This window comes from Lolium perenne, chromosome 2, assembly GCF_019359855.2.
Source record: "Lolium perenne isolate Kyuss_39 chromosome 2, Kyuss_2.0, whole genome shotgun sequence".
Classification (NCBI taxonomy): Eukaryota; Viridiplantae; Streptophyta; class Magnoliopsida; order Poales; family Poaceae; genus Lolium; species Lolium perenne.
The window spans coordinates 331,108,781-331,131,232 of record NC_067245.2 but is presented as its reverse complement, the minus strand read 5'-3'; the positions used below and the strand labels follow the sequence as shown (position 1 = coordinate 331,131,232).

The following is a 22,452-nucleotide window of genomic DNA, read 5'->3' as shown; positions in this document are numbered from 1 at the left end:
CTTTGGAACTCATACGCCAAAAAACCCAGAGAGGTAGGCAGAGCCAAAGTAAAAGAACCAAGTGTGCATCGGATTGGATGCCGAAACAATTCCGGAATCTTCACAGTACATGATAAAAGCAAACGATAAATGAAGTGCTAAGATAGCATACAAACATAAACTTCATAAGATACCGGTATATCTTACCGGCATAAAATGTTATAGCTCAGCCAAAAGCGCAAGTATTATCTTACATCATAGACCCCGGCATACCGGGGTAGAATTTAATGATCATTGTTTTGAGGCAACAGGTCATACATAATGAGTAAGCTTAAGCAACCGGAGAATGTGTGCCGGCTTTGGAAGCTTCCGGAGGAGCGTCACCTTGTTCCGGAGGGGCGCTGCCTTCTGCGGCTTCCTCATCCTCCTCGTCCTCAGCGTCTTCTTCGTCGTCGGAGATTTCGTCTCTGACGCCGGAAGGAGGAGGGATGAAGGTGTGCGTTTGGGCAAACTCCGCGATCCTGGCGCTTGGCGGACAAGACTGGATCTGTATCCGTGGGCGCGTCGCCGCGGATGCTATGGAAAGCGTCCAGATCCAAATCTTCATACCAGGAGCAGGCGATGCGTAGCGCCGCATCCGCTCCGGCACGAGCCGCAGAGCATTTCCACTCCCGGAACCTCCGGCAAGCATCCTTCAGCCGATCTGAGATGAGCGTCAGATTCACCGGAACGGCCTCCTCAGGCCACATGACTTTAAAAATCTCTATGGCCTTTTCCGGCAGCTCGACCAGATGCCGGTCCACCGCTCTCAGGTGGCAGATCCGGGCGGCCAGCGCCACAAGATGGTCGTAGGAATCCCAGGGCGCATCCGGATTAGTTGTGGATTGCTTAGCCCTGTGTTCCGCCACCTTCTTGGAAGCATGCACCTGTGAATCCGGAAAGAGTTCTGCGGGAGGAAGAAGAAACGAGAACCGGTATAAGAAAATGTTGCCGATAAGATAGGAAGCAAGCTTGTAAGCAGAAAAGACAAAGAGAACAAATATAAGAAGATCTTGCCGAAAAAACAGAGAAGCTTTTAAGCGAGAGAAAAGAGAAAAAGGACTTACTGAAAGCCAGGGCATCGGCTTGCATGACCAACTGGTCATATGCGGCCTGATCCGTGGTGAGGGTAGCGATCCGTTTTTCTGCGGCTTTTCGCGCCTTGCTATCCTCTTCCAGCTCCAACCGCAGCACCTTGCTGTTGTGGGCAAACTCCTTCAAGGTGTCATCCAGCTTCGTCTCAGCGGCAGCTTGGGCGTCCTTGAGCTCCTGAGAGTGCCGGACTTCAGACTCCATGAGCTTATCCTTCAGCTCAGCGGTAACTTTCCGTTGAGCATCCAGAGCTTCTTGGTGCTCCTTGGCGAGCTGCTCTTTTTCAGCTGCAATCCGGAAGCAAAATGTTAAGAAAAAAAAAACGGGAACCAACCGGAAAGGAAAAGATACCTTTGAGCGTGGCGAGCTGGTCGGAGAGGTCCTTGATGGTAGATTCCGGCACAGCTGGCGTGCAAAGAGTTTATATAAGTACTTGGAAAGAAACAACCGGTAAAAAGAAGTCGGAGGCACAAAAAACTAACCTTGGCATTTGCTGTGGGCCTCGGAAAGCTCCCGGTGCTCCCACAGAAGTTCCTCAAAGAGACGCTTCCGGGTGTTGAAGGTGTTCTGTTCAAGTGAAAAAGTTCCGGTAAGAAGGTGCCGGTATGAACAGAAAGTTTCACGCTGAGCTGCGCTCTCAACCCGAAACCCGGGGACTGGCTATGTCGGTTTCTTGGTTTTTCTAACAAAGTTTCACGCTGAGAGCTGCGCTCTCAACCCGAAACTCGGGGACTGGGAAGATATATATAATCTTGAAAAATTAAAACCGGCATAAATTTAAAGAGTTGTGAAGGTTGTGCAACTTACCGCCACGTTATGGTTGGCGTCGTGCCACGCGGTGTCGAACTCCTTGACCGCGCGCCGCAGCCGGCCAAAGTGCTGACCGGTGCTCCGGGGGCCGGCAGGATCAACCACCGGTAGCCTGTCCTTCCCCAGACCGAGCGTCGATGGGGACAGATCTGCCCGATTCCACTTTTCAGCGTAATCGGCAAGGTGGCCCAGGTCGGTTCCGCCGCGGGTGAGCTCGGTGATCCGGCCCAGCTGAGCTGAGGCCGTTTCTCCGGCCACATGGGCGGCGCGGCTGGCGTGCAGCACGAGGCTCCGCGAGCCGGAGGAAGGAGAGCTGGCAGCGCTGACCACCGCGGCAGGATCCTGCGCCGGAGGCGTAGGCTTGGCGGTGGCTGGTGTGCCGGTAGGAGTAGCCGGTGGAGGCGCAGGAGCTTCCGGTGCATCCTTTGCCGGAGAAGAATTTGCCGGCACGGAAGAACCCGGCACGGACTTAGAAGGAGAGGAAATAGACGTCGTCGTATTCTCCGGGATGGGAGGAACCAGAGGTTCCGCCCTCCCGGCATCTTCTGTGCCGGCGCCGGTGTCTTGAACTCCTGGAGGGGAAGAGAAATCCTCCTCCGCGCGGTGATCTGAAGGTTCAGGGGCCGCGCGCCCCGCACTTGTGTTGCCTCCCCGTGGGGAGGCTGGAGATTTGCCGGCACCAGATGGTACCGGGCTTGGAGGAGGAGGAGAGGCCCTGGCGGCACCCTCAGTGCCTTCCAGCCTCATGCCGGTGGCACTCTTGGCAATCTTGAGCGGAGGGCTAAAAAGATAAAGAAAAAAGGAAGTTCAGAAAGAGCTTCCGGAAAGAGAAAAATCATGAAACAAAAGGAAGGGGAAACGGAAACTTACCCGGAAGATACCGGCATTTCCCGCTTCCGGTAGCGCTTGGATGTGACCACCTTCCCGGCAACAGTTTCTGTCCGGGAGCGCTTGGGGGGAGGAGCGTCACTCGTGCCGGCATCAGGTGCCGGAGCCTTCTTCTTCTGGCCCCTGGTGGCAAGTTTGTCCAGGAACTCCTGGCCAACCATTGCCTCCAGCGGGGTGGCGTGCTCCACAATCGGAGGGTTGGCACTGGCAGAGGGGAGGTCTACACAAAAGCAAGGTATAAGGTACCGAAACAGTAAAACACCAAGGAACCGGAAGCTGCGGCTGAGAACTTACCGGGACGCGAAGTGTGGGTCCTGCCCATCTTGTGCTTGTGCCCGGCTGCGAGAGGGTCCGGATCCTCCTCGTCCAACGCACGCTTGCGGATGGGGCCTTGTAGCGCCTCCGCAGTAATACGAGGAAAGCGCTCGCAGGTCTGAGAAAAGAAAGGAAAAAGATGGTTAGCAACACATTAAAAGATACCGGAAAAACAACCCGGATTGCTCAGTTCTTACTTCAGCGGTTGGGGGATTCATAGCGCTGAGAGGAAGGAGGCCCCACTCCCAGTCCATCGGCATCTCTGTTTGGCAAATTTGCTTAGCCTTGAGGACTACGTCCTCTTTGCTTAGTGCGAAGCTGGTAATCTTTGTCGGATCACGGCGGCCGCGCATCTGGCTCATCTTGTGAGCCCGGCGCTGAAGAGGAAGCACCCGGCGAGAGATGAACGCCCGGATGATATGGTTGGAGCAGATGCCGGTATCCTTCTTGAGATTCTCTAGGAAGCGAACAATCCGGTTGGTTTCAATATGGTTGGTCCCCGGATTGTACGTCCAATTGGTTTTTGAAGGCGTCCCCGGTAGGTAGGCCGGCAGGTTGATAAAATCTGCGTTGCCCTTGTTCTTCACGTAAAAGAATGTCTGTTGCCATGCCCGGCATGACTCCAGACCGGAGAATTTGAAGAAGGGGCTCCCCTGGCGTGCGCTGATAATGCACGAGCCGCACTGAACCGGAGGCTTGGGGTTCGGAATGTTTTTGCCTTGGACCGAATTGATCCGAAGGCCAAAGAAGCGAGCGAAAGCTTCTTTTGAGGGAAGGAGACCTACGTAGGCCTCCATGAAGGAAACAAAGCAAGACAGATAGAAAATGGCGTTGCCAGGAAGATGATGGGGTTGGGGTTTGTAAAAATCAAGGAACTCCCGGAAGAAGTTAGAGGCCGGGAGGCCGAAACCACGCTCGAAATGAGCAGAGAAAACTATGTATTCTCCGGCTTCCGGCGCGGGCTCTACCTCACCGCGCGGAAGCCGGCAGGCTACCTCAGCCGGTATCCTCCGGGAGCGGTATAGCCAATCGATCTCCGGCTGCTTCACATCGGAACCTTTCCAGGCGCCGCGGGTTATTGCCTGGTTGGAGCTGCTGGCTTCCTGGCCCTTCCCGGCTCCGGCCTCGGGAGCAGAAGAGGAGATGTTCATCCGGTCGATCTCGGCCTCGAGCCTGCCGGTAGCTCCGCTGTGCTGGCTGCTGCCGGTAGAATCCGAAACATACTCTCCGGAAGACATACCGGTAAAAAGAGCACGATTCTATCTAGAAACAAGTTTCCCCGGATCTACCCGCTCGCGAAGATCTACGAATAAGAGAAAAAACGAAAGAAAAGAAAAGATAAATACCCTATCGGCCCAAGAACTGGAAAGCAAACGAGAAAGAATGTAAGGGGGTCGAGGCTAACCTGAGGCGGAGGATGCGAGGACGTTGGTCGCTGGAGAAGCGGAGGAGATGAACAGAGACGAGGAAGAAGAAGGAGTAGCCGGGGCGGAGCTCGAAACGGAATCGGCGGAGGAGCTTCGGTGAAGCGCTGCGGGGCAAAGCCTCGCGGAACTCCCTCGCAGTGTCTTGGCGGAACGGCGGACCTTGGCGGCGACCGGCGGCGAGAGGAGCGCAGAGGGCGAAGGGCTCGAAGTGCTCTGGGAGTGCGAGTGCGGGGAAGAAGACGAAGTGAAACCACCGCCCCCTTAAATAGAGAGAGGAGGTCGTGGGCCGGAAACCGCCGGGCCGCGACGGTTCGCCTGGTGGGCCGCCACGTGGCGCAATGCTACGCGCGCGGAAAACGGAAAACCTCAGGGAGGCCACACGGATCCGGAACGGCAGAGAGGATCCGGTGTGGCGTCATAATTGCTGGCGCCGAAGTCGAAGGGAAGTGACCTCTGACACTGTCGTGCCAGGCACAGTGCGCACGTCACTGACAGGCACTGTACCTGAGAAATTCTCGACTTCGTCGAGGAAGATTTTATTGACAAAGATACCGGAAAGATTTGACAAGGAGCCGGATGAGTTTAAATGGAAACCGGAAGGATTAATCCGGTACGCTCCGGATAAGGACCGGGCATGGTCCATCGGATAGAATCCTCTGGACTATGCTAAATGTGAGATCGGCAGAGACGCCTGAAGGTTTAAACCGGTATCATGAATGTAAGGGAACCTGGCATGGTCCGTTGGATAGGATCCACCGGACTATACCAGCTTCGGGGACTAATGTTGGGGGGATGACCCCCGGTATGCCAAAGGCATGCCAAACCGGATGGTTTGAGCCATCAAGATACCGGGTTGAAGGTTATTCCGGCTAACAAGAGTTGATTCTATGCGAAGTGAATCATGCCGGTATCCCAAGAGGGGTATACCAGCACCGGCTAAGAAGATACCGGAGTACTGGTACAGGCTACACTGTAGCACGTCGGCAAGGCTGGTCAAAGATTCTCTCAGAGCTAGAGGACAAGGATGAGCGAAGCACTTCAGCTTTAAACGAAGCCCTGACGCCTAAAGCAGAAGGTGACGTAAAAGGTACCGGATGATGTCGGCGCCCCTGATTAAAGAGATACCGGCGTCACTGGTAGCTAAAGTGGCTTTGTAAAGTAGTTTGTCTGTTCAAAGATGCCATTAGGGTTTCCTAGGGTTCTTTCCCCTGTAAGCCACCCTCTCCCCTATATAAGGAGAGGGGGCACACCCTTGCACGGGTACGTCCTAGGCTATTGCGTGTAACCAGAAACTTGTAATCTCTTGTGATCAAGGAATAGAAAGATCTGAGGGAGAAATAGTTTGAGTGTTCTTCTTCTTCTTCCTCTGGCCAAGGCCAAGTTCTTCATAGGAAAGCAACCGGCTATCCTTCCGGAAACCCTCCCCCGAATCCTCTAGCGCACATTCGGCCCCAACTTAAGCCGTCCCATGGCATCTGTCTGTTCACCACGACGACAGAATGAGCGTCATATAATTTCATATATGTTGTAGTGATTCTAGAGGTAGCCAATGATGTATGCTACAATGGTGTAAAATCACAATGCAAACAAATTTGTATTGTAGGCAATACGAAATTGATAAAATCTGACAAATTTTATAGTGTTGAAATATGCACTATTCACTATAAAATGTGCTAGAATTTGTCATGCACTATTCACTATAAAATGTGCCAAAATTTGTTATTTTTGTGTAGCCTAGTATATGAAGTAATTTGCATTGAGATTTTACACCATTGTAATATAGATCATTGGCTATCTCTAGAATTTTATTTTAAATTTGTTGAAATCTTGAAATTTGAATTCTAAGTGTTTGCAAATAAAGAGCTACTGTATAGCTCATCCTCCATTTTAAGTTTTTCGTGCATAGCACTCTTTTTATCTAATCGAACGGTATATATGGACTACCTTAAACTATAAAAAATCGCCCGTTACCACTGTCAAGACTCAAGACCAACGGAAAAAATAGCGCGCTATTTCGGCGTTGTAGCGGCGCTATAGCGTATTTGGAGAGTGAACGCTACGCTATGCATATTTGGCTCTCTATGACGCTAATCACGTTATTAGCGGCGCTATGCGCGTTATTTTTCGTAGCGTTATAGCGGCGCTATTTTTATAGCGTTGTAGCGGTGCTTTTTTTTTACAGGGAAATTGGGCAGCCAACTAGCTATTTTGGATCTTTTGGCCCACGAGCTTCTAAAATCCCCATTCTAACCGTAGCCATTCAACCCGTTGGAAACCACAGAAGCACATCGATAATTTTCACTCCTCCCCACACAACGCGTACATGTTGAAGAAGAAGAAGAAGAATCAACATCATAACGAGTAAAAGCTGCTGATGCAGTCTGCCTAAGAAGAAGAAGTTTCTTCTAGTTTTTCATTGTGATGAGCTGCAATATGCAGTTCTTCTTCTGAATCAGATGATGACCGCATGCATTATCCATCTATTTCATCTCATTTTGATTAATTACCACTCCTGCTATGTAGTTGACTCTTTAATTGTTTGCATGTTGGCAGATTAATTAGTTATCTACTTTTCTACTTATTGGACTGACAAATCTTTGTCTTTCAATGCCATCAGGACTTTGTCAATTTGATTTGTTGATCGTTGTGGATAATTTTTGAACTGCTGAAATCCTTAGTATACATACTACATTTGTTGATTTTTAACTTTTTGTGAAACACTATTTCTTCATAGCATATTTTGGAAGGCCACGCTATTTTTTTTTAGCGCGCTATTTTTTTCCTTGCTCAAGACTCAAGACTAAGGGTGTGTTTGGTTGAACTGTGGATTATAGAAAAGCTGCTGTGAACTGTGAACTGTGAAAAAGCTGCTGTAAACTGTGAACTGTGGATTATCTGGAAGCTGTTTCTCGAAGTTGTTTGATTGTAGCAACTGTGAACTGTAGGTTTGGTTAGAAATGTCTGTAATGCCCCTGAGATCCAGATAGACTGTTTATATGAAAATTAATCAGAAAACATGGATATGCGTACTAATTGATATGTAAATCGCAATTTTGGAATAATATTTGTAATTTTTTTCATAATGATCCATACTTATTGATAATATGAATAAGAAAAGTTGTTCACATGACAAGACGCAAATGACACCGGCAAGACAAGCAAATTGACATAAATGTTTAACACGATAAGTAAAATATTCTACAGTCGCTTCATCTCCTTTTCATGCTCCCTCTTCAGCAAATCAAACCGTCCTTCTTTTGTTTGAAGCAAGCTGAAGATCTCCCTAAAATCGGGCTTCACGATCATCATAGTGGTTGTATGCATCAGAGCGGTTCCTTCTTTCACCCCACAATCTTTCGCCATCTGCATAACATCTGCAATGGAAAGTACATGGTTTGTTGAAGGAGCCGATGATGCTACAAAAATTGATGAAATCTTTTCAGCTGCAATTCCTATCTTTTCACATGTGCCTGCGTACGTTCGAAAGAAGGGGATTTTCTCATCTTTCTCTTTATTGGCATTAGAGGATTCCTTTCGCCTCTTACTAGTTGTTGTGGGTATACTTCATGGGTGTACCATCGATAGTGCCTAGATCCGCAAGCCCGGGTGGCCCACAGATGGTGATGGTGACATATGGCCCGTCGGGCGGCCCAGTTGCTGTAGATCAAGATGGATGAAGTCAAGCCCAGGAACAAGGAGCCGGATCGACCGACCAACTCTAGAAATCGGATCCGGCCAGGCCCATCGAGGGTAGCCGGATCCGGTACGACGTATAAGGGAAGGCGGATCCTTAACGTACACGGCAAGTTAGCATACCGTAGTTAGGTGACTTGTATTCCGGCTAGGACTCTCCGTGTAAACCCTAGATCCTGGCGCCTTTATAAGCCGGATCCTGGGAGCCTTAGAGGCACAACCACAACTCATTGTAACAACACGAAAGCGCCCAGATAATTCCAGACAAGCAGCAGTAGGCCCTGTCCTCGAGCAGGTGTTTCGAAGCTGGGTAAATCGCGTACCACCGTCCCGAGAACTCTCCGCCCAATGGCCACTACTTCTTCTTCCCTCCATGAGGATCCCTCCTCTGGAGTACCGTCGAATAGGCAACGACACTAGGTTTCTCTTCGGTTTCAATAGCTGATTCTTTGCCCTTCTTGTTTGCTTTTGCTTTCTTCAGGGATGCTAACTTTATTTCAGCACTCTCATCAGTTGTCTCTAACGCTGCCACATCATCATCACTGCATTCGTCGCTTGATATATCTCCCGAACAGCTTGCACTAGCTCCTGTTACATGTGCCTTCTGGAACAACACGTGCAGATCATCCAAAGCATTTGGTCCACGCTTCCTGTACCTCAAACTAAATCGCTACTAGCTAATCATCGGACTTACAAACTAAATCGTGTTTACATTATTCAAGTAATTTTTTGTATTGCTCCAGTTCAACCAATCAATTATTCTCTGCCCCAAGCAATGCATCTATCAGTACAGGCTCCAGACAATAAAAATATTGACTATGTAGACACGGGCAGCTTCTAGTATTGCCACTCATAGGTGCTTACAGAACTAGTTATTTAATAATATCTAAATTGAAGCAACCCACTATGGGTAATTCTCTCAACATGCAAGCATGCCACATCACCCTAATTGTTTCTATTGGCTATCATTTGTCCCCACTATTTGTTGCATCCACGTCATTTACTTATTCACCTTTCCTGTAGATCTCCGTCTCCTCTAACTCAATTTCTATCAATCCTTCGGCTCCTCCTCCAATACTGTTACTGGCCCTTGCTCTTCATCTCCACTCACGCATCATCATCAGAGTCCGTTCGATTGCTCCGTTTGGTTTCTGCCACCTAAGCAAATTCCTCCGATTGGTTCATGTTCCTATGTTTGATTTTTTGTTCGCGTATTTACTTTGTCTTCCTCCAGAAACCGCCGCGAGTCGTCACACCGCTTCATCTCCACCAAGTTATGTGTTTGGTTCCATTTAAGGCCTCGCTCAACCAAAACAAGCCAACGTTTTTTAGCGAGAGATGGAGATGGGATTGCTTGAGGTCCTCCGCCAGTACACGGAAACAGTCGAAGAGAGACATGCGCGCAGAGCCATACCAACATCTATCGTGCGCGATTTTGGTTCCAGAAGTGAGACGCCTGTTTTCTTCCTCCACCTGGGTATCAAAGTCCCGCTTCTCCGCAAATGCGTTTTCTCTGTGATGGCATTTCCCTTTCTTTTTATTGAATTATCACGGATTTCAATGCGGGTTTCCTTTTCATGTTCCTGCTATACACCTACGACTCCTGGGATGGGCATGGATCTGACATTGATTTTTTGTAGTTGCAACAAGCAGCAGGATTGGTTGCTCCTCATCTTCCTCCAAGCTCCACGGTGAATGGTAACAAGAGTTCCAGAACGATGCATGAACAGGTCCTCTCACACATTGTCTGCTATTTGTTGGATAACTAAATTACCGTGGAATTACACTTATTTTTCATGTGTGTTTTTTTGCACGCAGGCCAGTGTTACAGATCAAACCAAATTAATTCACCATGTAAGTTATCCACATTCAGACATCACTCAAGACAAACGATTTCCTTGGTAGGACTATCTCGATTGTGAGTACTTTCCTCTGAAAATAACCATTCTAATGATTGGACAATTATTTTCGTAGGCTGGTATCGAGGTTACTTGATTTCCTCTCAACTTTTAACCATGTCTTCATGATTTTACAGCCACTCACCCGAGTTGACATTTTGATCTCCATAGAGGCATTATCCGCAACATTGTTCAACTTTCATATGGTGATCGCCAATTCAGACAAAGTTTGCTTTTACTTTAACCATGCCTTCATGTGATTTTACTGCTGGTCACCCGAGTTGAAACTTTGATCTCCATAGAGGCTATCCGCAACATTGTTCAAGTGGTCCATATTACTTTAATGTAGAAAGTTATGAAACCAAAGAAGCTTTCTTCTTTTTGTTAATGAAAGTAGCAAGTCTCCTCTACTGCCGTCTTTTGAAGAGAAAAAAAGCTCAAATAAATCTAAGGTTCCATGTATTGTTTCCTGCTACGATGAAGAATCTCAACCTATCCTTTGACACTATTTTAGTGCAACGTCACATTAGTTAACAGTATAATGGAACCAGTAGGACCTCTCCACAGCGATTTTAGATTCTTAGCCATCGGATTGAACGATCCAAAGGTCCAAAATTGGTTATAGTTGCCGAACCGGCATGGTTTCCCGAACTGGCATCGTTACATCTGATTAGAAAGGCCCGTTTTAATTTTATTGGCCCGTTTTCGTTCTAGGGCTGCTACTCTCAGCATTGTGTTAGGCTACAGCACATAACTTGGGCCAGTAATGGTCTGCGAGAGTGTGTTTGGCCCGGCCTTTCGTTGGATTATGCCAGCGACACCGGCCCAGCGTCGCCTTACCTCCTCTCTCTTTGCTGCTCCACTCCGCGCGGGCAGCAATAATGGGGCGAGAATTTATGGTCTTCTTTGTGTAACCGTCCTCCGTGTTGCCGCCTCATCTTCTCCACGAGACCCTCTTACTCCTCCGTGCTTTCATTTCTCCCAGTCCCCCGTCATTGCTCGCCACCGTCCCGCCTCGGCGCCTCTTCGCTTTAATTCCTTTCCGCCCTCGCGATTCGGCGCGGGGAGTCTGCTCCGCTTCGGTTCGCTGCTCCTCTAGCATTTCCTTTTTGGTTGTTTTCAGGTGGAAGCCTTCATGAACCAGATCGCCCGCAACCAGATGCGCTTCTACGATCTGTCCTACAAGCTGCTCGGCCGCGTCATAAACGTAGAGTTCAAGGTGCGTCCTCACCCCCTCCTTTTTTCGCCCAATCTCGAGTCCAATTTCGCTCCGCGTCCAGGAATTTTCTTCAACTGTTTGCGCGGCTCAGAAATTCGATTCGGTTTGCTCACTTGGTTCTGTGGAATTTTGCCAAGCGAAGGCCGACACCGATGAAGACTACGCGCAGGTCATGCTCATGCCCTCATGTATGGTTCATCAACGTTTTTGTGGCATTTGCTGACCTGATCTATTTCACAGGATATGATCCAGTCGCCTCCCACACAAGAGCTCGCGCAAAGGATCTGCATGGCATGGACTTGCGCAGTTGCGCTTCCACCACATCTTCAGTGGTCACTTTTGTTCCTTTGGCTTAACATGTGAGATCTCTAGCAGTTTTACAGCGCTAGGTAGTATGCCAGTATGATCTGAAGCTGATTAATCCAGCAGACCATTTTGTTGTACGTTGTAGCTTAATTAGCCAGCAATACACCAAATCTGTCTACAAATTGAAGGTTTGGCTAGCTTGTATTTTATGTTGAACGCATCAATGATAATTCCGTGATGATTGTATTAACTGATTGTTGCAAATCAACAGGACAACCTAGGAGGCATCTCCTTCAGAGTGGTTGGAGTGTGTTTGTCGATTCCAAAATGCTTGTTCCTGAGGATGCCTTCATTTTCCTCAGGTCTGTTGTTTCTTCTCTTCCCAACACAACACTTTACCCGATCCGTTGCTAAATGTTGTCTGCTCAATGCAGAGAGAGTGGTGAGCTTCGTGTTGGTGTTAGGAGGGCTATGAGACAGTTTTCCAGTGTGCCTTTATCAGTCATATCTAGCCATAGTATGCACCTTGGAGTACTTCACAAGCGGAGCAGCTGGTGGATAGTCAACTGCGTGGCAGTGACGGGCTCAGGTCAAACAAGGGCACGCTTGAGGTGGAACACATGGCCGCGTTGCATCTTGTTCTCAATCTTCCAGCGAACAACGAGGTCTGTGTACATGGTTGAGTGACAGCTTTAGTTTCTCCTAATACATTGATTCAGCATACATAGTTTCTTAGTTGCCTCTTCATTCATCTTCATCAATGTTCCACCGATTTCAAGTGGATGTAGTTTATGTTACTAGCTCATTGTATTTTTTTGTTTAAAATTGTATATTTAAAAGATATAGATCTTGTTTACACAAGCTTTAGAAAATGCAGAAATAATTTGTGAATCAGCATAGAAGATCTAGCCTTGTGGGCAAAAGCTAGGATAATTCACGACATTATTTTCTAAAGTTCAGGTTTGCAGGACAACCCTCTGCAAATAACTAAACATTGAAAATTGTCGAGCACATTTTATGCATCTTCTTAATTTGTTTTATGGTCAATACTGAAGATGCATCATCTTGTTCATTATTGAGAATATGCTGCTTCTCACACTGTACCAGTTCTTTTTGCTATATAGAGGAGGCTCTTATTTGCTTTAGTTTCAGGGCGGTTCATTGACCAGTTTATTAACAACCTGGTTTGCCGGAGAAGTTGCCCATCTTATTCAAGTTGCACCTTTGCTCCAGAGGTATTTTACTGATAAAATAGGTTCATGACCTTGCTCATTCTTAGACTATTTTTTCTTCTTTATGTCCGCAATACTTGGAGCAACTAATTGACTTGAAAATAATGGCTCTGGGAGCAATTTCAATTACTTTCAGAACGATATGCTACCTCATCATATTATTGGAAATATGCTGAATATGGTCATTGGTGCAACTTTAGGAATTGCATTCTTACATGCATTAGATAACCAAGTTCTTTATTGTGGCATCAAGGCTTCCAATATTTTTGTAGAAGCGGTAAGATTTCTACTATTCAATAAGACAGAGGTGAGGCTTGAACTCCGTCCGGCTAGCTCAGCAGCACATTAGCTAACCAGTAATACATGGAGTCTTTCTCACTATTCAACATGACTCATTTCTGCCATCTGTTCATCAACGTCAAGTGCTCAGAACATATGCATTTCTTGAGCCTCAACATACATTAAGAATATACTTTAGAAGACTTATCAGCAACTGGCACTCAGTGCTCTTAAAGATAGGCCGATGAGAAATAATGCGGCACACATTGTTTCAAATTACTTTAGACTTAATTATCTTACTATACTATCTCGTTTTTAATATGCCAGAGAGAAAAAGATTTGCCATTTTTAGACAGGTTACGAAATTCATAAAAAATGTTTTTGAAATTATGAATCAGAAGCATCTAGATTACTTACAAGAATATCTTTGTAGCTCATGAATTATTTTGCAATGGATGAAAATTAAAAAGGAAATATGTCATTAGTTTGCTTCTCCTAAAGTAAGAGGTTATGTCCAAGTTTGGACTTTGTGGCCATATATACAACCTGGAATTCGCAACTCATTTTCATGGTACAAACTTTGGAAGGGAATGCAGAGCCTAAGTGCAAACTGGACACGTGGCTCCTCTTACACATGGAGGCATTGACGACTGACAGGCTGACGGTTAGAGGAAGCGATTACGATTTAAGACTAGGCCTTGACGTCTTACTGTCTTAGCAACACAGAGTTTCTGCCTTTACGGTAAAAAAGTATATTCTAGAAGTAATGTCTTTACAATAGGTTTTCATTACCATGTTTGTGCAGTACATACCTTAGCACGCCATTATCCTTTTACTTCAGATTCTATATGGTTGGACCGAACCAACTTCTCATGTTGTATTCTTCTTTGGTTGCAGAAACTCAGGTAGTGATTTTCTTTTTAAATTAGCCCATGGCCATGGGGTGTTGTCCCAGAAAAAGAGTGACGGTATCTTTCTTGCTTTTACTAGGGATCAACCTCAAATGTTGTATGTTTAGGACAAAATAAAGGATCAAATTGCAAGATTTTATGTGTTTAGTTGTGGTGCATGTTGATGTTACTGCTCCATTAAGCTAATTGCCAGAGGGGTAGTGTTAAATAAAACCACTTCACGATGGCTACTTCAGGTAATTTGTTAGCGCCTTATACCTATTATTGTATAGCAATCAGTTTTGTTTTCATCCAAAGTAGTGTATCAAATTGTTATTTTGTTTTATCCAGAGGGGAGCATACCAACAAGTTGATATTTAGCGGATTTTTGTCTTCCTTGTATTGTAATTTGAAATGAAGAATTCTAAAGTTTTGTGCCTTATTGTTCCCGCGTTATGGTTTGGGATGAACAATCCTCATGTTCTTAAGATTATTAGACTAATTTTTCTTCACTTGATATTGTATATGCTCTTCATGGGATTAAGAGTACTTTGTTAAGATCTTTTTGGCGGATGGTTCTTCATAGTGTATATGCTTTTTTTCACAACCTACTGTAACTTCCTCACTATGTTGTTTTCTTGGAATATGACATTTTATGGAATGTTAGAAAAATATCTTTGTTCCCATGAAAATGCAGTGTAATTACCCACTATCTGCAGGGTTATATTTCTCAATACTACCGATTAAAATAGATATTAGCAAAAATGATTTATATTTCCCTACGACATTTGAACAATCAAAAACATCTCAAATATCTCTATTATTATATCTCTCTCATGATGACGGGCGCGGCAACGCGCGCTTCTATGTTCTAGTGATCAAGGTAATCCCATGGTAAGCGAGTATGCTATGTTCATAACTCCGAACCATTTTGTTTTCATCGGAGATCATGCTTATTATAACATTGTTGGAAATGTAATCAGTGCCAATTTGGTGTTCTATTTTGCTATATACACTGACACTCGAAATGTTGACTAAAAAATACCGCAGCAACGCGCGGGGCATCATCTAGTTTATTCAACCCAGCCGACAAGCTCTCTAGCGGCAAAGGTATCACACAAAAGCTGAAACATATGAGATTGTTACATGGGTGTGGGGAGGCGTGATTAATTTGCCTGAATACCATCGCCTAGGAAGAGGATCGCGTACCTCAGGCTGAGATCGGGTCGGCAGCTCACATCAACGGGGGCTGAGGCTCGAGGTCGGGATAGAGGACAGCGTCGGCAACGAACACGGACGGGTCCTGGCGACGGGGCCGGATGGACGAGCTTCTCCCGCCGGCGGGCTGGCCGAGGGGCGGTGCAGGGGCGGCGCAACCCTAGCCTCCTCTATTTTTGTTGACGAGAGAAAGGGGCAGGACTCTTGGGCTTTGCTTTTCAGGAAAGAATAGAACGAAACGGTACCACTTCCACCGCGATGGAAGCTGGTGTTGGCTCGCTGCGACTTGCTGCGGGAATTACACATATGGAATCTGGCGCGTTTGCAGAATCTGATACGTAAAAATACCCTTTGGTTCAGATTCTACGGTGCTAACCGAGAAGTTGGCTCTAAAAGCTCAACCAAACACACCCTTAAATAAATAATGTTACCCGGGCAATCAATGGAAACACGGGCGAATCTATCTGGAGTACTAGATTATATATTATACACTATATAAAAGCTGACCCCTTCTGCCGCAATGGTAGCGTTTTGGCAACTGTTTCATCTCCTGATTCATCCAATCAGCGTTAAACACGTTGAATTTATATACTGTTCACGGGTAAACATCCCTACACATACGGGACTCCGTTTTTCTTTCCTTCCTTATTTTTACTTCATACAATTCCGATTTACCTGCAGCCAGCAGGTCATCCTTTCCTTACTGAACGGTTCCTTTCTATTTTCTGCCTGTTGTTTACCTTGAATCTCCGGTTCTATCGGTACTGGACTTATCTCATTGACACGTATCTTTTCACGTGTCCACCTCTTCTCTTCACCGTTTTGTGAACCGATCCATCTAGAGATATCAGTTGGTCAAAGCGGTTCTGGATTGTGATGACAACCAAGGAAGTACATCGCCTCCTCATCCTTTTCCTCCAAAAACAAACCAATCGCTAGGAGGACCAATCGCCACGGCCGGAGACGAGGCTCCCGATGGTCCGCTTCCAGTGGAGGCACATTGCAACCGGTCAAGGATGTATGGTGCGGCAGCGGTGGTGGTGCTTGGGCAGCGACGCAGAGGCGGCGAGGAATGGTGTCCCACGTCTAGGTCGCCGGAGCTTGGTCGGGGCATGCTGATGGCAAGATGTAGCCGCCATGGTGGACTACGTCCGCGTCGACCGGCACCTGCCGCGGGACGGCGCCTACGCCACTCTTCGGTGGTTCGGCCCAGCCTGCCTCCTCCGCTCTAAGGCTGGGCTTCCATTGTAGCCCCTGCTCCTTCTAGAGGGCAAGCTGCTCGCTGGGATTGGGGTCGGCAGCTCTACGTCCTGGAGGGCCAGATCGTGCTATCCGCGGTGATGGGCGCCCGACCCCCCGAAGCCACCCCGATCTGTTCGCCTTGATGGGGATCGATGGCCGGGACACGAGAGAGATCCTCCACGATAGCGCCGCGCTCAATGGAGAGACCCTCCACGCTTCACAACCGCCTCCTTGGACATATCCCAGCTTACATGGTACGTACACTTTGCCTTTCCTGAGCATGCGCATCTGATTCCATAGGATGAGGTTTGTGCTACGGTCGGAAAGAATCCATAATTTCTTATAGCATGATGATGTTGCCTTGATGCTTGATGACATTGCCTGTAGACTGAAGGAGTAGGCATGAGAGACAAGTTTCAGGTTAACAGGCCAACAAAGATATCACCTTAATTTAGGTTCTCCATGCAGAACACGGTTTGAAGGAAGCATACTGTTATTTTGGGAGTGAAGCCAAATTGCTGACTTACTGCATTAAAAAAAACTTTGTTGCCTACTGATATTAAATGAGCAGAAAATTTCATTTCAGTAATGACATGCAGTTTAGTTAGTTAAGGTTATAAAAACGTACATGAGTTCACATATTTGTTCATTTCATAGATGTGCACTATTTTGCAGTAATTTGTCCAACTTCTTGCACAAAAAGATAAATTGTAGACCTGCAGTCAAGTTGACTATGTTGTCTTTTTAGTTCGAAACTAACCATGCTATGTTGCTTACACATTGCATATATCACAAATAGCCTATACGAAAACAAAATTGTTGCAAAAGGTGTTTCTGACCACTGTTATGTTACTTACCCCGTTTGCACTATGAATATACATTCTAATAAGCCAATATTTTTCTCACGACTACATACTCAACTTTGGCCTTTTGCAGTTCAGGATCAGACATCTACATTGGTTTCATCTACTGTTTTGGTGGATACATGAAACAATGGGTGGTAACAAATTTATAAATCACATGACATGGTGAAGGACTGCCAGATTGGTTATACAAGGGGTGTGCAGCAGCTATATTTATCTATTGACATATAACTCATTGGCCTGTTTATTTGCTTTCAAAATTGTTTTGCATGGCCAGCTAGCCAGCTATTTCAAGTAGATATTAGATCTGCACTGTCTATAAAAGAAAAGCTTTTTTTTTGACCCGTTCAGGATTTCCTTGCCAGGGTATCCTACTTCAAAAATTGCAAAACCCAGCACTGCGTAAAATCTTGAAGGTACCTGCAAGTGAGGTATGCTATCTATATTTGTTGAACTTCATCTTTTAAAGATTTAGGATATAGACTTATGCACTCACACAGGCACACATGTTTCTGTATAGTCCAATTGATAGTTTCTTGGCGAACTCTATATAATTGGTGGTAACACTTTGCCGAAATCTATATATAAAGCCAAGTCAGGGACATAAGGCTGGCAAGGCTGGTGTTTACTTGCCGAAACTTGGTATTTTGTCCTTGGCAGTAAATGTTGCCTCTTTGAAAGTAACATCAAAGAAAGGCTTAAAAATGCACCTAACTGTTGTTTCGTGTTTGTTATTTCCAACCCATCATTTGTACATATCAAGTTGGTGTATCAGTTGATATATTTTGTATGTAAAATTATGCACTACTCTTCTGGTTGTGATACCACTCTCCGAGCCTCTCTTAATACACTATTACATGGCAGTTGGTATCTTTTTTACAGTTATTCTTTCAAATTTCACTAGGCACTCTCACAGTTGTCTTTTCGTTTTGCTCTTATAATTAATAAGCTTTTTGATTGTGGCACCAAATTAAAATCCTCTCTTAATACACTATTACATAGCAGTTGGTATCTTTTTTACAGTTATTCTTTTAAATTTCACTAGGCACTTTCACAGTTGTCTTTTCGTTTTGCTGTTAGAATTAATAAGCTTTTTGATTGCAGCACCAAATTAAAATCCCCTATAGCTTATTTTTATGTTGTTTATCTGCGAGCATATCAGGTCCATATTTTGCGTTGCCACTCATGAGTAATTTATTGGCTTAAAGGTTACATGAATCTGTGGTCAGCTTTGATAGAAAGCCGCCCAACGACTCCGTCATGTTGATTACTTCAGTGTTGAGGTAATCTCTATCTATATAGCTTATTTCAGTGTGATTGTTAATTATCTCTGCTGTAAATTTACTTAACTGAATCTCACCCTTTCATTACATGTATAACGAGTACCTTTTCTGCCGTATTACAGACTGAGCTTGCTCATTTAACATATAAGTGGAATTACTCCTGAATTCTAACCAATATTTTAGCATGTTACCCAGACGCGTTGTGGTTTCCTAGGAGAGTGCTCTCTTTGCTTTTAGCTCTTTCACTATGCTCAATGACCTTCGGTTTGAGATGTATAGTACTCAATTTTTAGTCATATGAGTAAATCATAGGGAAATCCAAAACTATCTAGATTAACGCTTAATGGAAGAGCAGCTTCCTAGATATACTATTCTTCTGCTCTTTATTTCTTTCATCTGGTTCTCACATACTGCAACAACTTCATGTATCGTTGCCTGGCCTAACAGCCGCTGGAGTTGAGCACTGCATCCTAATACAACAGCCAGCAGTGCCACTGGATTCAAGAGCCATGCTCTAAAAACGAATGTTAGACTTATAGACTTTATTTTTTTTAGTGGATGGATGGAGGAAGCAGCATTTAATTCACACAGCTCGGTACACTCCTAAATATTGTACTCCTTCTACCTAGGCCTTTTTGCGGGAAGTTTTAAAAATTGTTCACAATTCTGTTATTTATTAGTATGAACAAATAGGGGCTAACTGTTCAAATTTGACTGCACGAGCAGATATACAACAGAGAACCCACTCTGAAAGTTAGCACGAGGCAGTGCTCAGGGAGCTGAACTTCAGGTATCTGCGTATAACAGCAGCAAGTGTTGAGTACTCAGAGTACTATGCACAGCTGCTGCAGATATCGGCGCAACTTAGCATACCTTTCGGCATATAACACAATAGTAGGTGTTGGATGTTCAAAGTACAGTCTACGGCTGCTGCAAATATGAATGCGGATCATTTAACATGCATCGTATTAGTACGTGTTTGCTACTACCATCTGGTTCTGTATGATGGCACGGTCAATAGATTTTTTCGTGTATTTGTACTGCTCTTCACAAATGTAATGAATGCGTTGAAGGCTGTATTTATTCTTAGTTTTCTTATTCAGTTACAACTTATTTCCGTATACAGAAAAAGCGATATAGGATTTGCTAATTGGAAAGTAAGACTGAAGGAAGCACGAGATTCATGAAAATAATTCATGCCTAATATGACAGTTCAGTTTCACTGGTTTAGAGAAGAGGAACATACCAGCTGGTAGCACATCACCTCAATTTCTCTTCCATTGCTCTTTGTCTACAGTCTACCAGCTTAAATCAACTTCCATGCCTTCTTATCCGTTGCCATCGCTTGCCACTCAGCACCTCCTTTCTACCTCTTCTTACCTAGAGGCTTACTGACAAAATCGGTGCTCCAATGAGATAGATCTTGATCAGAAGAAAAATCCTATGGCTGCGCGTACCAGCAAAATGAAGCTTCAGTTGATTTGAGCAAACAAAAGGAACAAATCTGAGCATGCAGCAAGAAGACATAGCACTCCGAGCAGACTGACCTATTCAGGTAACGCATATGAAGAAGATTGAACCTATTCACTACCGCTCGAAAGACGAACATACTGCATACCTTGGCACCACTGCGTCGTCTGCGTTTTCGTTCTTTTTGTCTGGAGTCAACGAGGGGTCTCCAAGGAGATGCGTGGGCGCGTGTCACCATGCCCCGATGCGGCCGAAGATGGTGGCGCCGAGATTGAGACATCATCGGTGGCCTCGGCTCTTCCGGGAACCGAAATTGATGCGGGCGTAGATGAAATCACTGCCACGCCGCCGCCGGGGGCTGCTGAACGACTTTGGGAAGTGCTAAGAGAGGATGCCGTGAGCTGGGCAAGTGAAGTGTGAAAAGGGAACTGTTCGTGTAGATCTGTCGGTCGGCGGGTCCAGTCGACCAAAGCCCCCGCGATCCAGACACATGACGCTAGCAGCTAGCCTACCTTTTTTTTACTTAGCGTCTATTTAAGCATCTTTCATTATACTGATTTAAGCTTCCCTTCTCTTCTCAAACAGATCCATCTAGCTTCCCTTCTCAAACTATTCAACAAACCACCAACATGCATATAACTGAACTGCTGTCAAACACAAACTACACTCACAACACCGTAGACAGCACGGGCGCGGCGTGCGCCGCGCCGCAAACTTCCTAGTAACTAGAATAAAGATAGTGGTAGAATTTTCTTCCATAGGACGTTGCTTCCTGCAAAGGCACATAAGTTACCTGACATGTGCGAGGAACAAAAATCTACTCCAAAGTATTCATCCGGGTCATACATCTGAGTGGAAAATTTCGGCAGTATTAGCTCTTGGAAACTCAGTTGATGTTGACACGGCGCCGGGCGGGCCGGTCCTGCTGCACTTGCCGCTCGTCTTCACGCGGTCCCAGTCATCCTTTTTTTTTTTTTTTTTTTTTTGCGATGACAAACACAGAAATACAACGACAAATTACACAAAGGCCCTCAAGAGAAACAAAAAATACAGCCCAGCCCTTATGCAACTCGACGACGCCGGAGACGACGAGCGCTGTCGGTGGCGCGCCGCTGCTCCAACTCCGCACAAAGCCTTGGATCCGGAGCCCCCCGAAGCCAGCGGGAAGTCGCCGATCACCGATCCCAAAGGATCTACACCTGAAGTCGCCGTCGTCATCACGCCGTTGCAGCTCTGAATCCGTCGGAAGCTCCTAAGCCAGATCCGCCGCCCCGCGGACTCCGGCGAAGGGGAAACAAGCCAAGAAGCTCCGCAGAGCCCCTGACTCGCAGAAGGCAGCAGGTCAACGCCGGAGCTCCTCGGAGCACCACCGTCGAGGAGAAGGGCCGCCACCTGCAAAACCGACACCGACCGCGCCTTCTCCGCCATGGCGCCGCCGGCCGAAACCCAACTCACACCTACATAACATATATGCACAGATCCACAACTGCACTTCTCACATTTTTCTCAGGATCTTCGAGAAAGCAAGAAATAAGCCACAAACACAAAAATGGCGTTAATCCACACAGTAGCGGCCAGCAAGGCGGGGCGGCTTGCTACCGTGCCGGAGGAGAGCGCGGACGGCTCCGCGGCCGGCTACCCGCTGTGTGGACTCTACCGTGACTCGATCGGGCGCGTCGCCGTGTCCCGAGCGCAGATAAGATCCACTCTCTTCTCCCGCTCCCAGTCCGGTCGTTGCTACTCCAGTGACTCAGGTGCCTCCAACTCTTGCCCGTCCAGCCACTCCGGCATCTCCTCGGTTGCGTCACTCTCCGGCTCCGCAGCTGAGCTAGGCAACCATGAGCTGAAAATGATCGCTCGCCGAATGGTCTGCGACGGGTACACTCAGTGCATGGTCCAAGCATTCAACGCCGCGTCTCCACTTGGAATCAATGGCGGCCCGTACCGTGCGCTGGAGATTTGGTTCTTCGAGCTCGACGTCGACTGCGTTCTCCAAATCCGCGAGAAGTATGGCTCACAGTGGCAGCTCCGGCTGCAAGACAGGTCGGCCCTGTCGTTGCAAGACTTGGTCGAGAGGTGGATCCGAGGTCTCACCGTGATCGTCCACAGTATGATTGAGCTGCTCTCCACTAACTGTGAGATGAAGGCAGCCGAACGGTTTGGCGAAGCGAGCATTTCCAAGATGCTCATCTTCGTCGACGCCATCGTCCCTGCTTTGAAGGTCCAGAATCTGCGGGCCGTGCTAGACATGTATATATGCGTTTGCAGAGCATTGCACAACATAGAGAAGTCCAACATGTGTTTGGAGT

The 22,452-nt window shown here is 46.5% G+C and overlaps 2 protein-coding genes and 2 long non-coding RNA genes across 17 annotated transcripts; 2 read left to right on the top strand and 2 right to left on the bottom strand.

Annotated features, from left to right (window-relative positions):
* Positions 1–7,678: 7,678 nt before the first annotated feature.
* Positions 7,679–9,344, bottom strand: LOC139835923 (uncharacterized). Its single transcript, XM_071825824.1, has 3 exons — positions 9,328–9,344; positions 8,686–8,905; positions 7,679–8,090 (listed from the first exon to the last, which is right to left on the bottom strand). The coding sequence occupies exons 1-3, from the start codon at positions 9,342–9,344 to the stop codon at positions 7,749–7,751; spliced, it is 579 nt and encodes a 192-aa protein (XP_071681925.1). The 3' UTR covers positions 7,679–7,748.
* Positions 9,345–10,998: 1,654 nt separating this feature from the next.
* On the top strand, positions 10,999–14,652 carry LOC127323390 (auxin response factor 4-like). Of its 13 annotated transcripts, XR_011752903.1 has the most exons (7): positions 11,003–11,529; positions 11,601–11,854; positions 11,938–12,028; positions 12,101–12,331; positions 12,819–13,919; positions 14,019–14,082; positions 14,168–14,652. XR_011752903.1 is itself a non-coding variant. In XM_071826877.1 (6 exons), the coding sequence occupies exons 1-4, from the start codon at positions 11,277–11,279 to the stop codon at positions 11,945–11,947; spliced, it is 291 nt and encodes a 96-aa protein (XP_071682978.1). In that variant the 5' UTR covers positions 10,999–11,276; the 3' UTR covers positions 11,948–12,028; positions 12,101–12,331; positions 12,819–14,652. The 13 variants fall into 13 exon arrangements, 5 of the variants coding, with proteins under 5 accessions (XP_071682978.1, XP_071682977.1, XP_071682976.1 ...); XM_071826877.1 differs by having other exon boundaries at positions 10,999–11,360; positions 11,452–11,529; positions 11,601–11,719; positions 12,819–14,652; XM_071826876.1 differs by having other exon boundaries at positions 10,999–11,360; positions 11,422–11,529; positions 11,601–11,749; positions 12,819–14,652.
* A 1,989-nt stretch (positions 14,653–16,641) lies between these two features.
* Positions 16,642–19,786, top strand: LOC127323392 (uncharacterized). Its single transcript, XR_007865645.2, has 2 exons — positions 16,642–16,781; positions 17,464–19,786. It is a non-coding gene; the product is annotated as an uncharacterized lncRNA (long non-coding RNA).
* Positions 16,769–20,956, bottom strand: LOC127323393 (uncharacterized). 2 transcript variants are annotated; one of them, XR_007865649.2, is made up of 3 exons: positions 20,292–20,951; positions 19,920–20,120; positions 16,769–16,908 (listed from the first exon to the last, which is right to left on the bottom strand). It is a non-coding gene; the product is annotated as an uncharacterized lncRNA (long non-coding RNA). The 2 variants fall into 2 exon arrangements; XR_007865650.2 differs by having other exon boundaries at positions 16,781–16,915; positions 20,292–20,956.
* Positions 20,957–22,452: the final 1,496 nt, after the last annotated feature.

Bases quoted from the DNA above. Each gene is read 5' to 3' on its own strand.
- LOC127323390 (XM_071826874.1), top strand. From the start codon at position 11,277: ATGAACCAGATCGCCCGCAACCAGATGCGCTTCTACGATCTGTCCTAC. The intron at 11,361-11,421 runs GTGCGTCCTCAC...CTCCGCGTCCAG, and splicing joins TCATAAACGTAGAGTTCAAG to GAATTTTCTTCAACTGTTTG. The intron at 11,530-11,600 runs GTCATGCTCATG...TCTATTTCACAG, and splicing joins CCGATGAAGACTACGCGCAG to GATATGATCCAGTCGCCTCC.
- LOC139835923 (XM_071825824.1), bottom strand. The intron at 8,091-8,685 runs GCTATTGAAACC...ACAACTAGTAAG, and splicing joins ACAAGAAGGGCAAAGAATCA to AGGCGAAAGGAATCCTCTAA.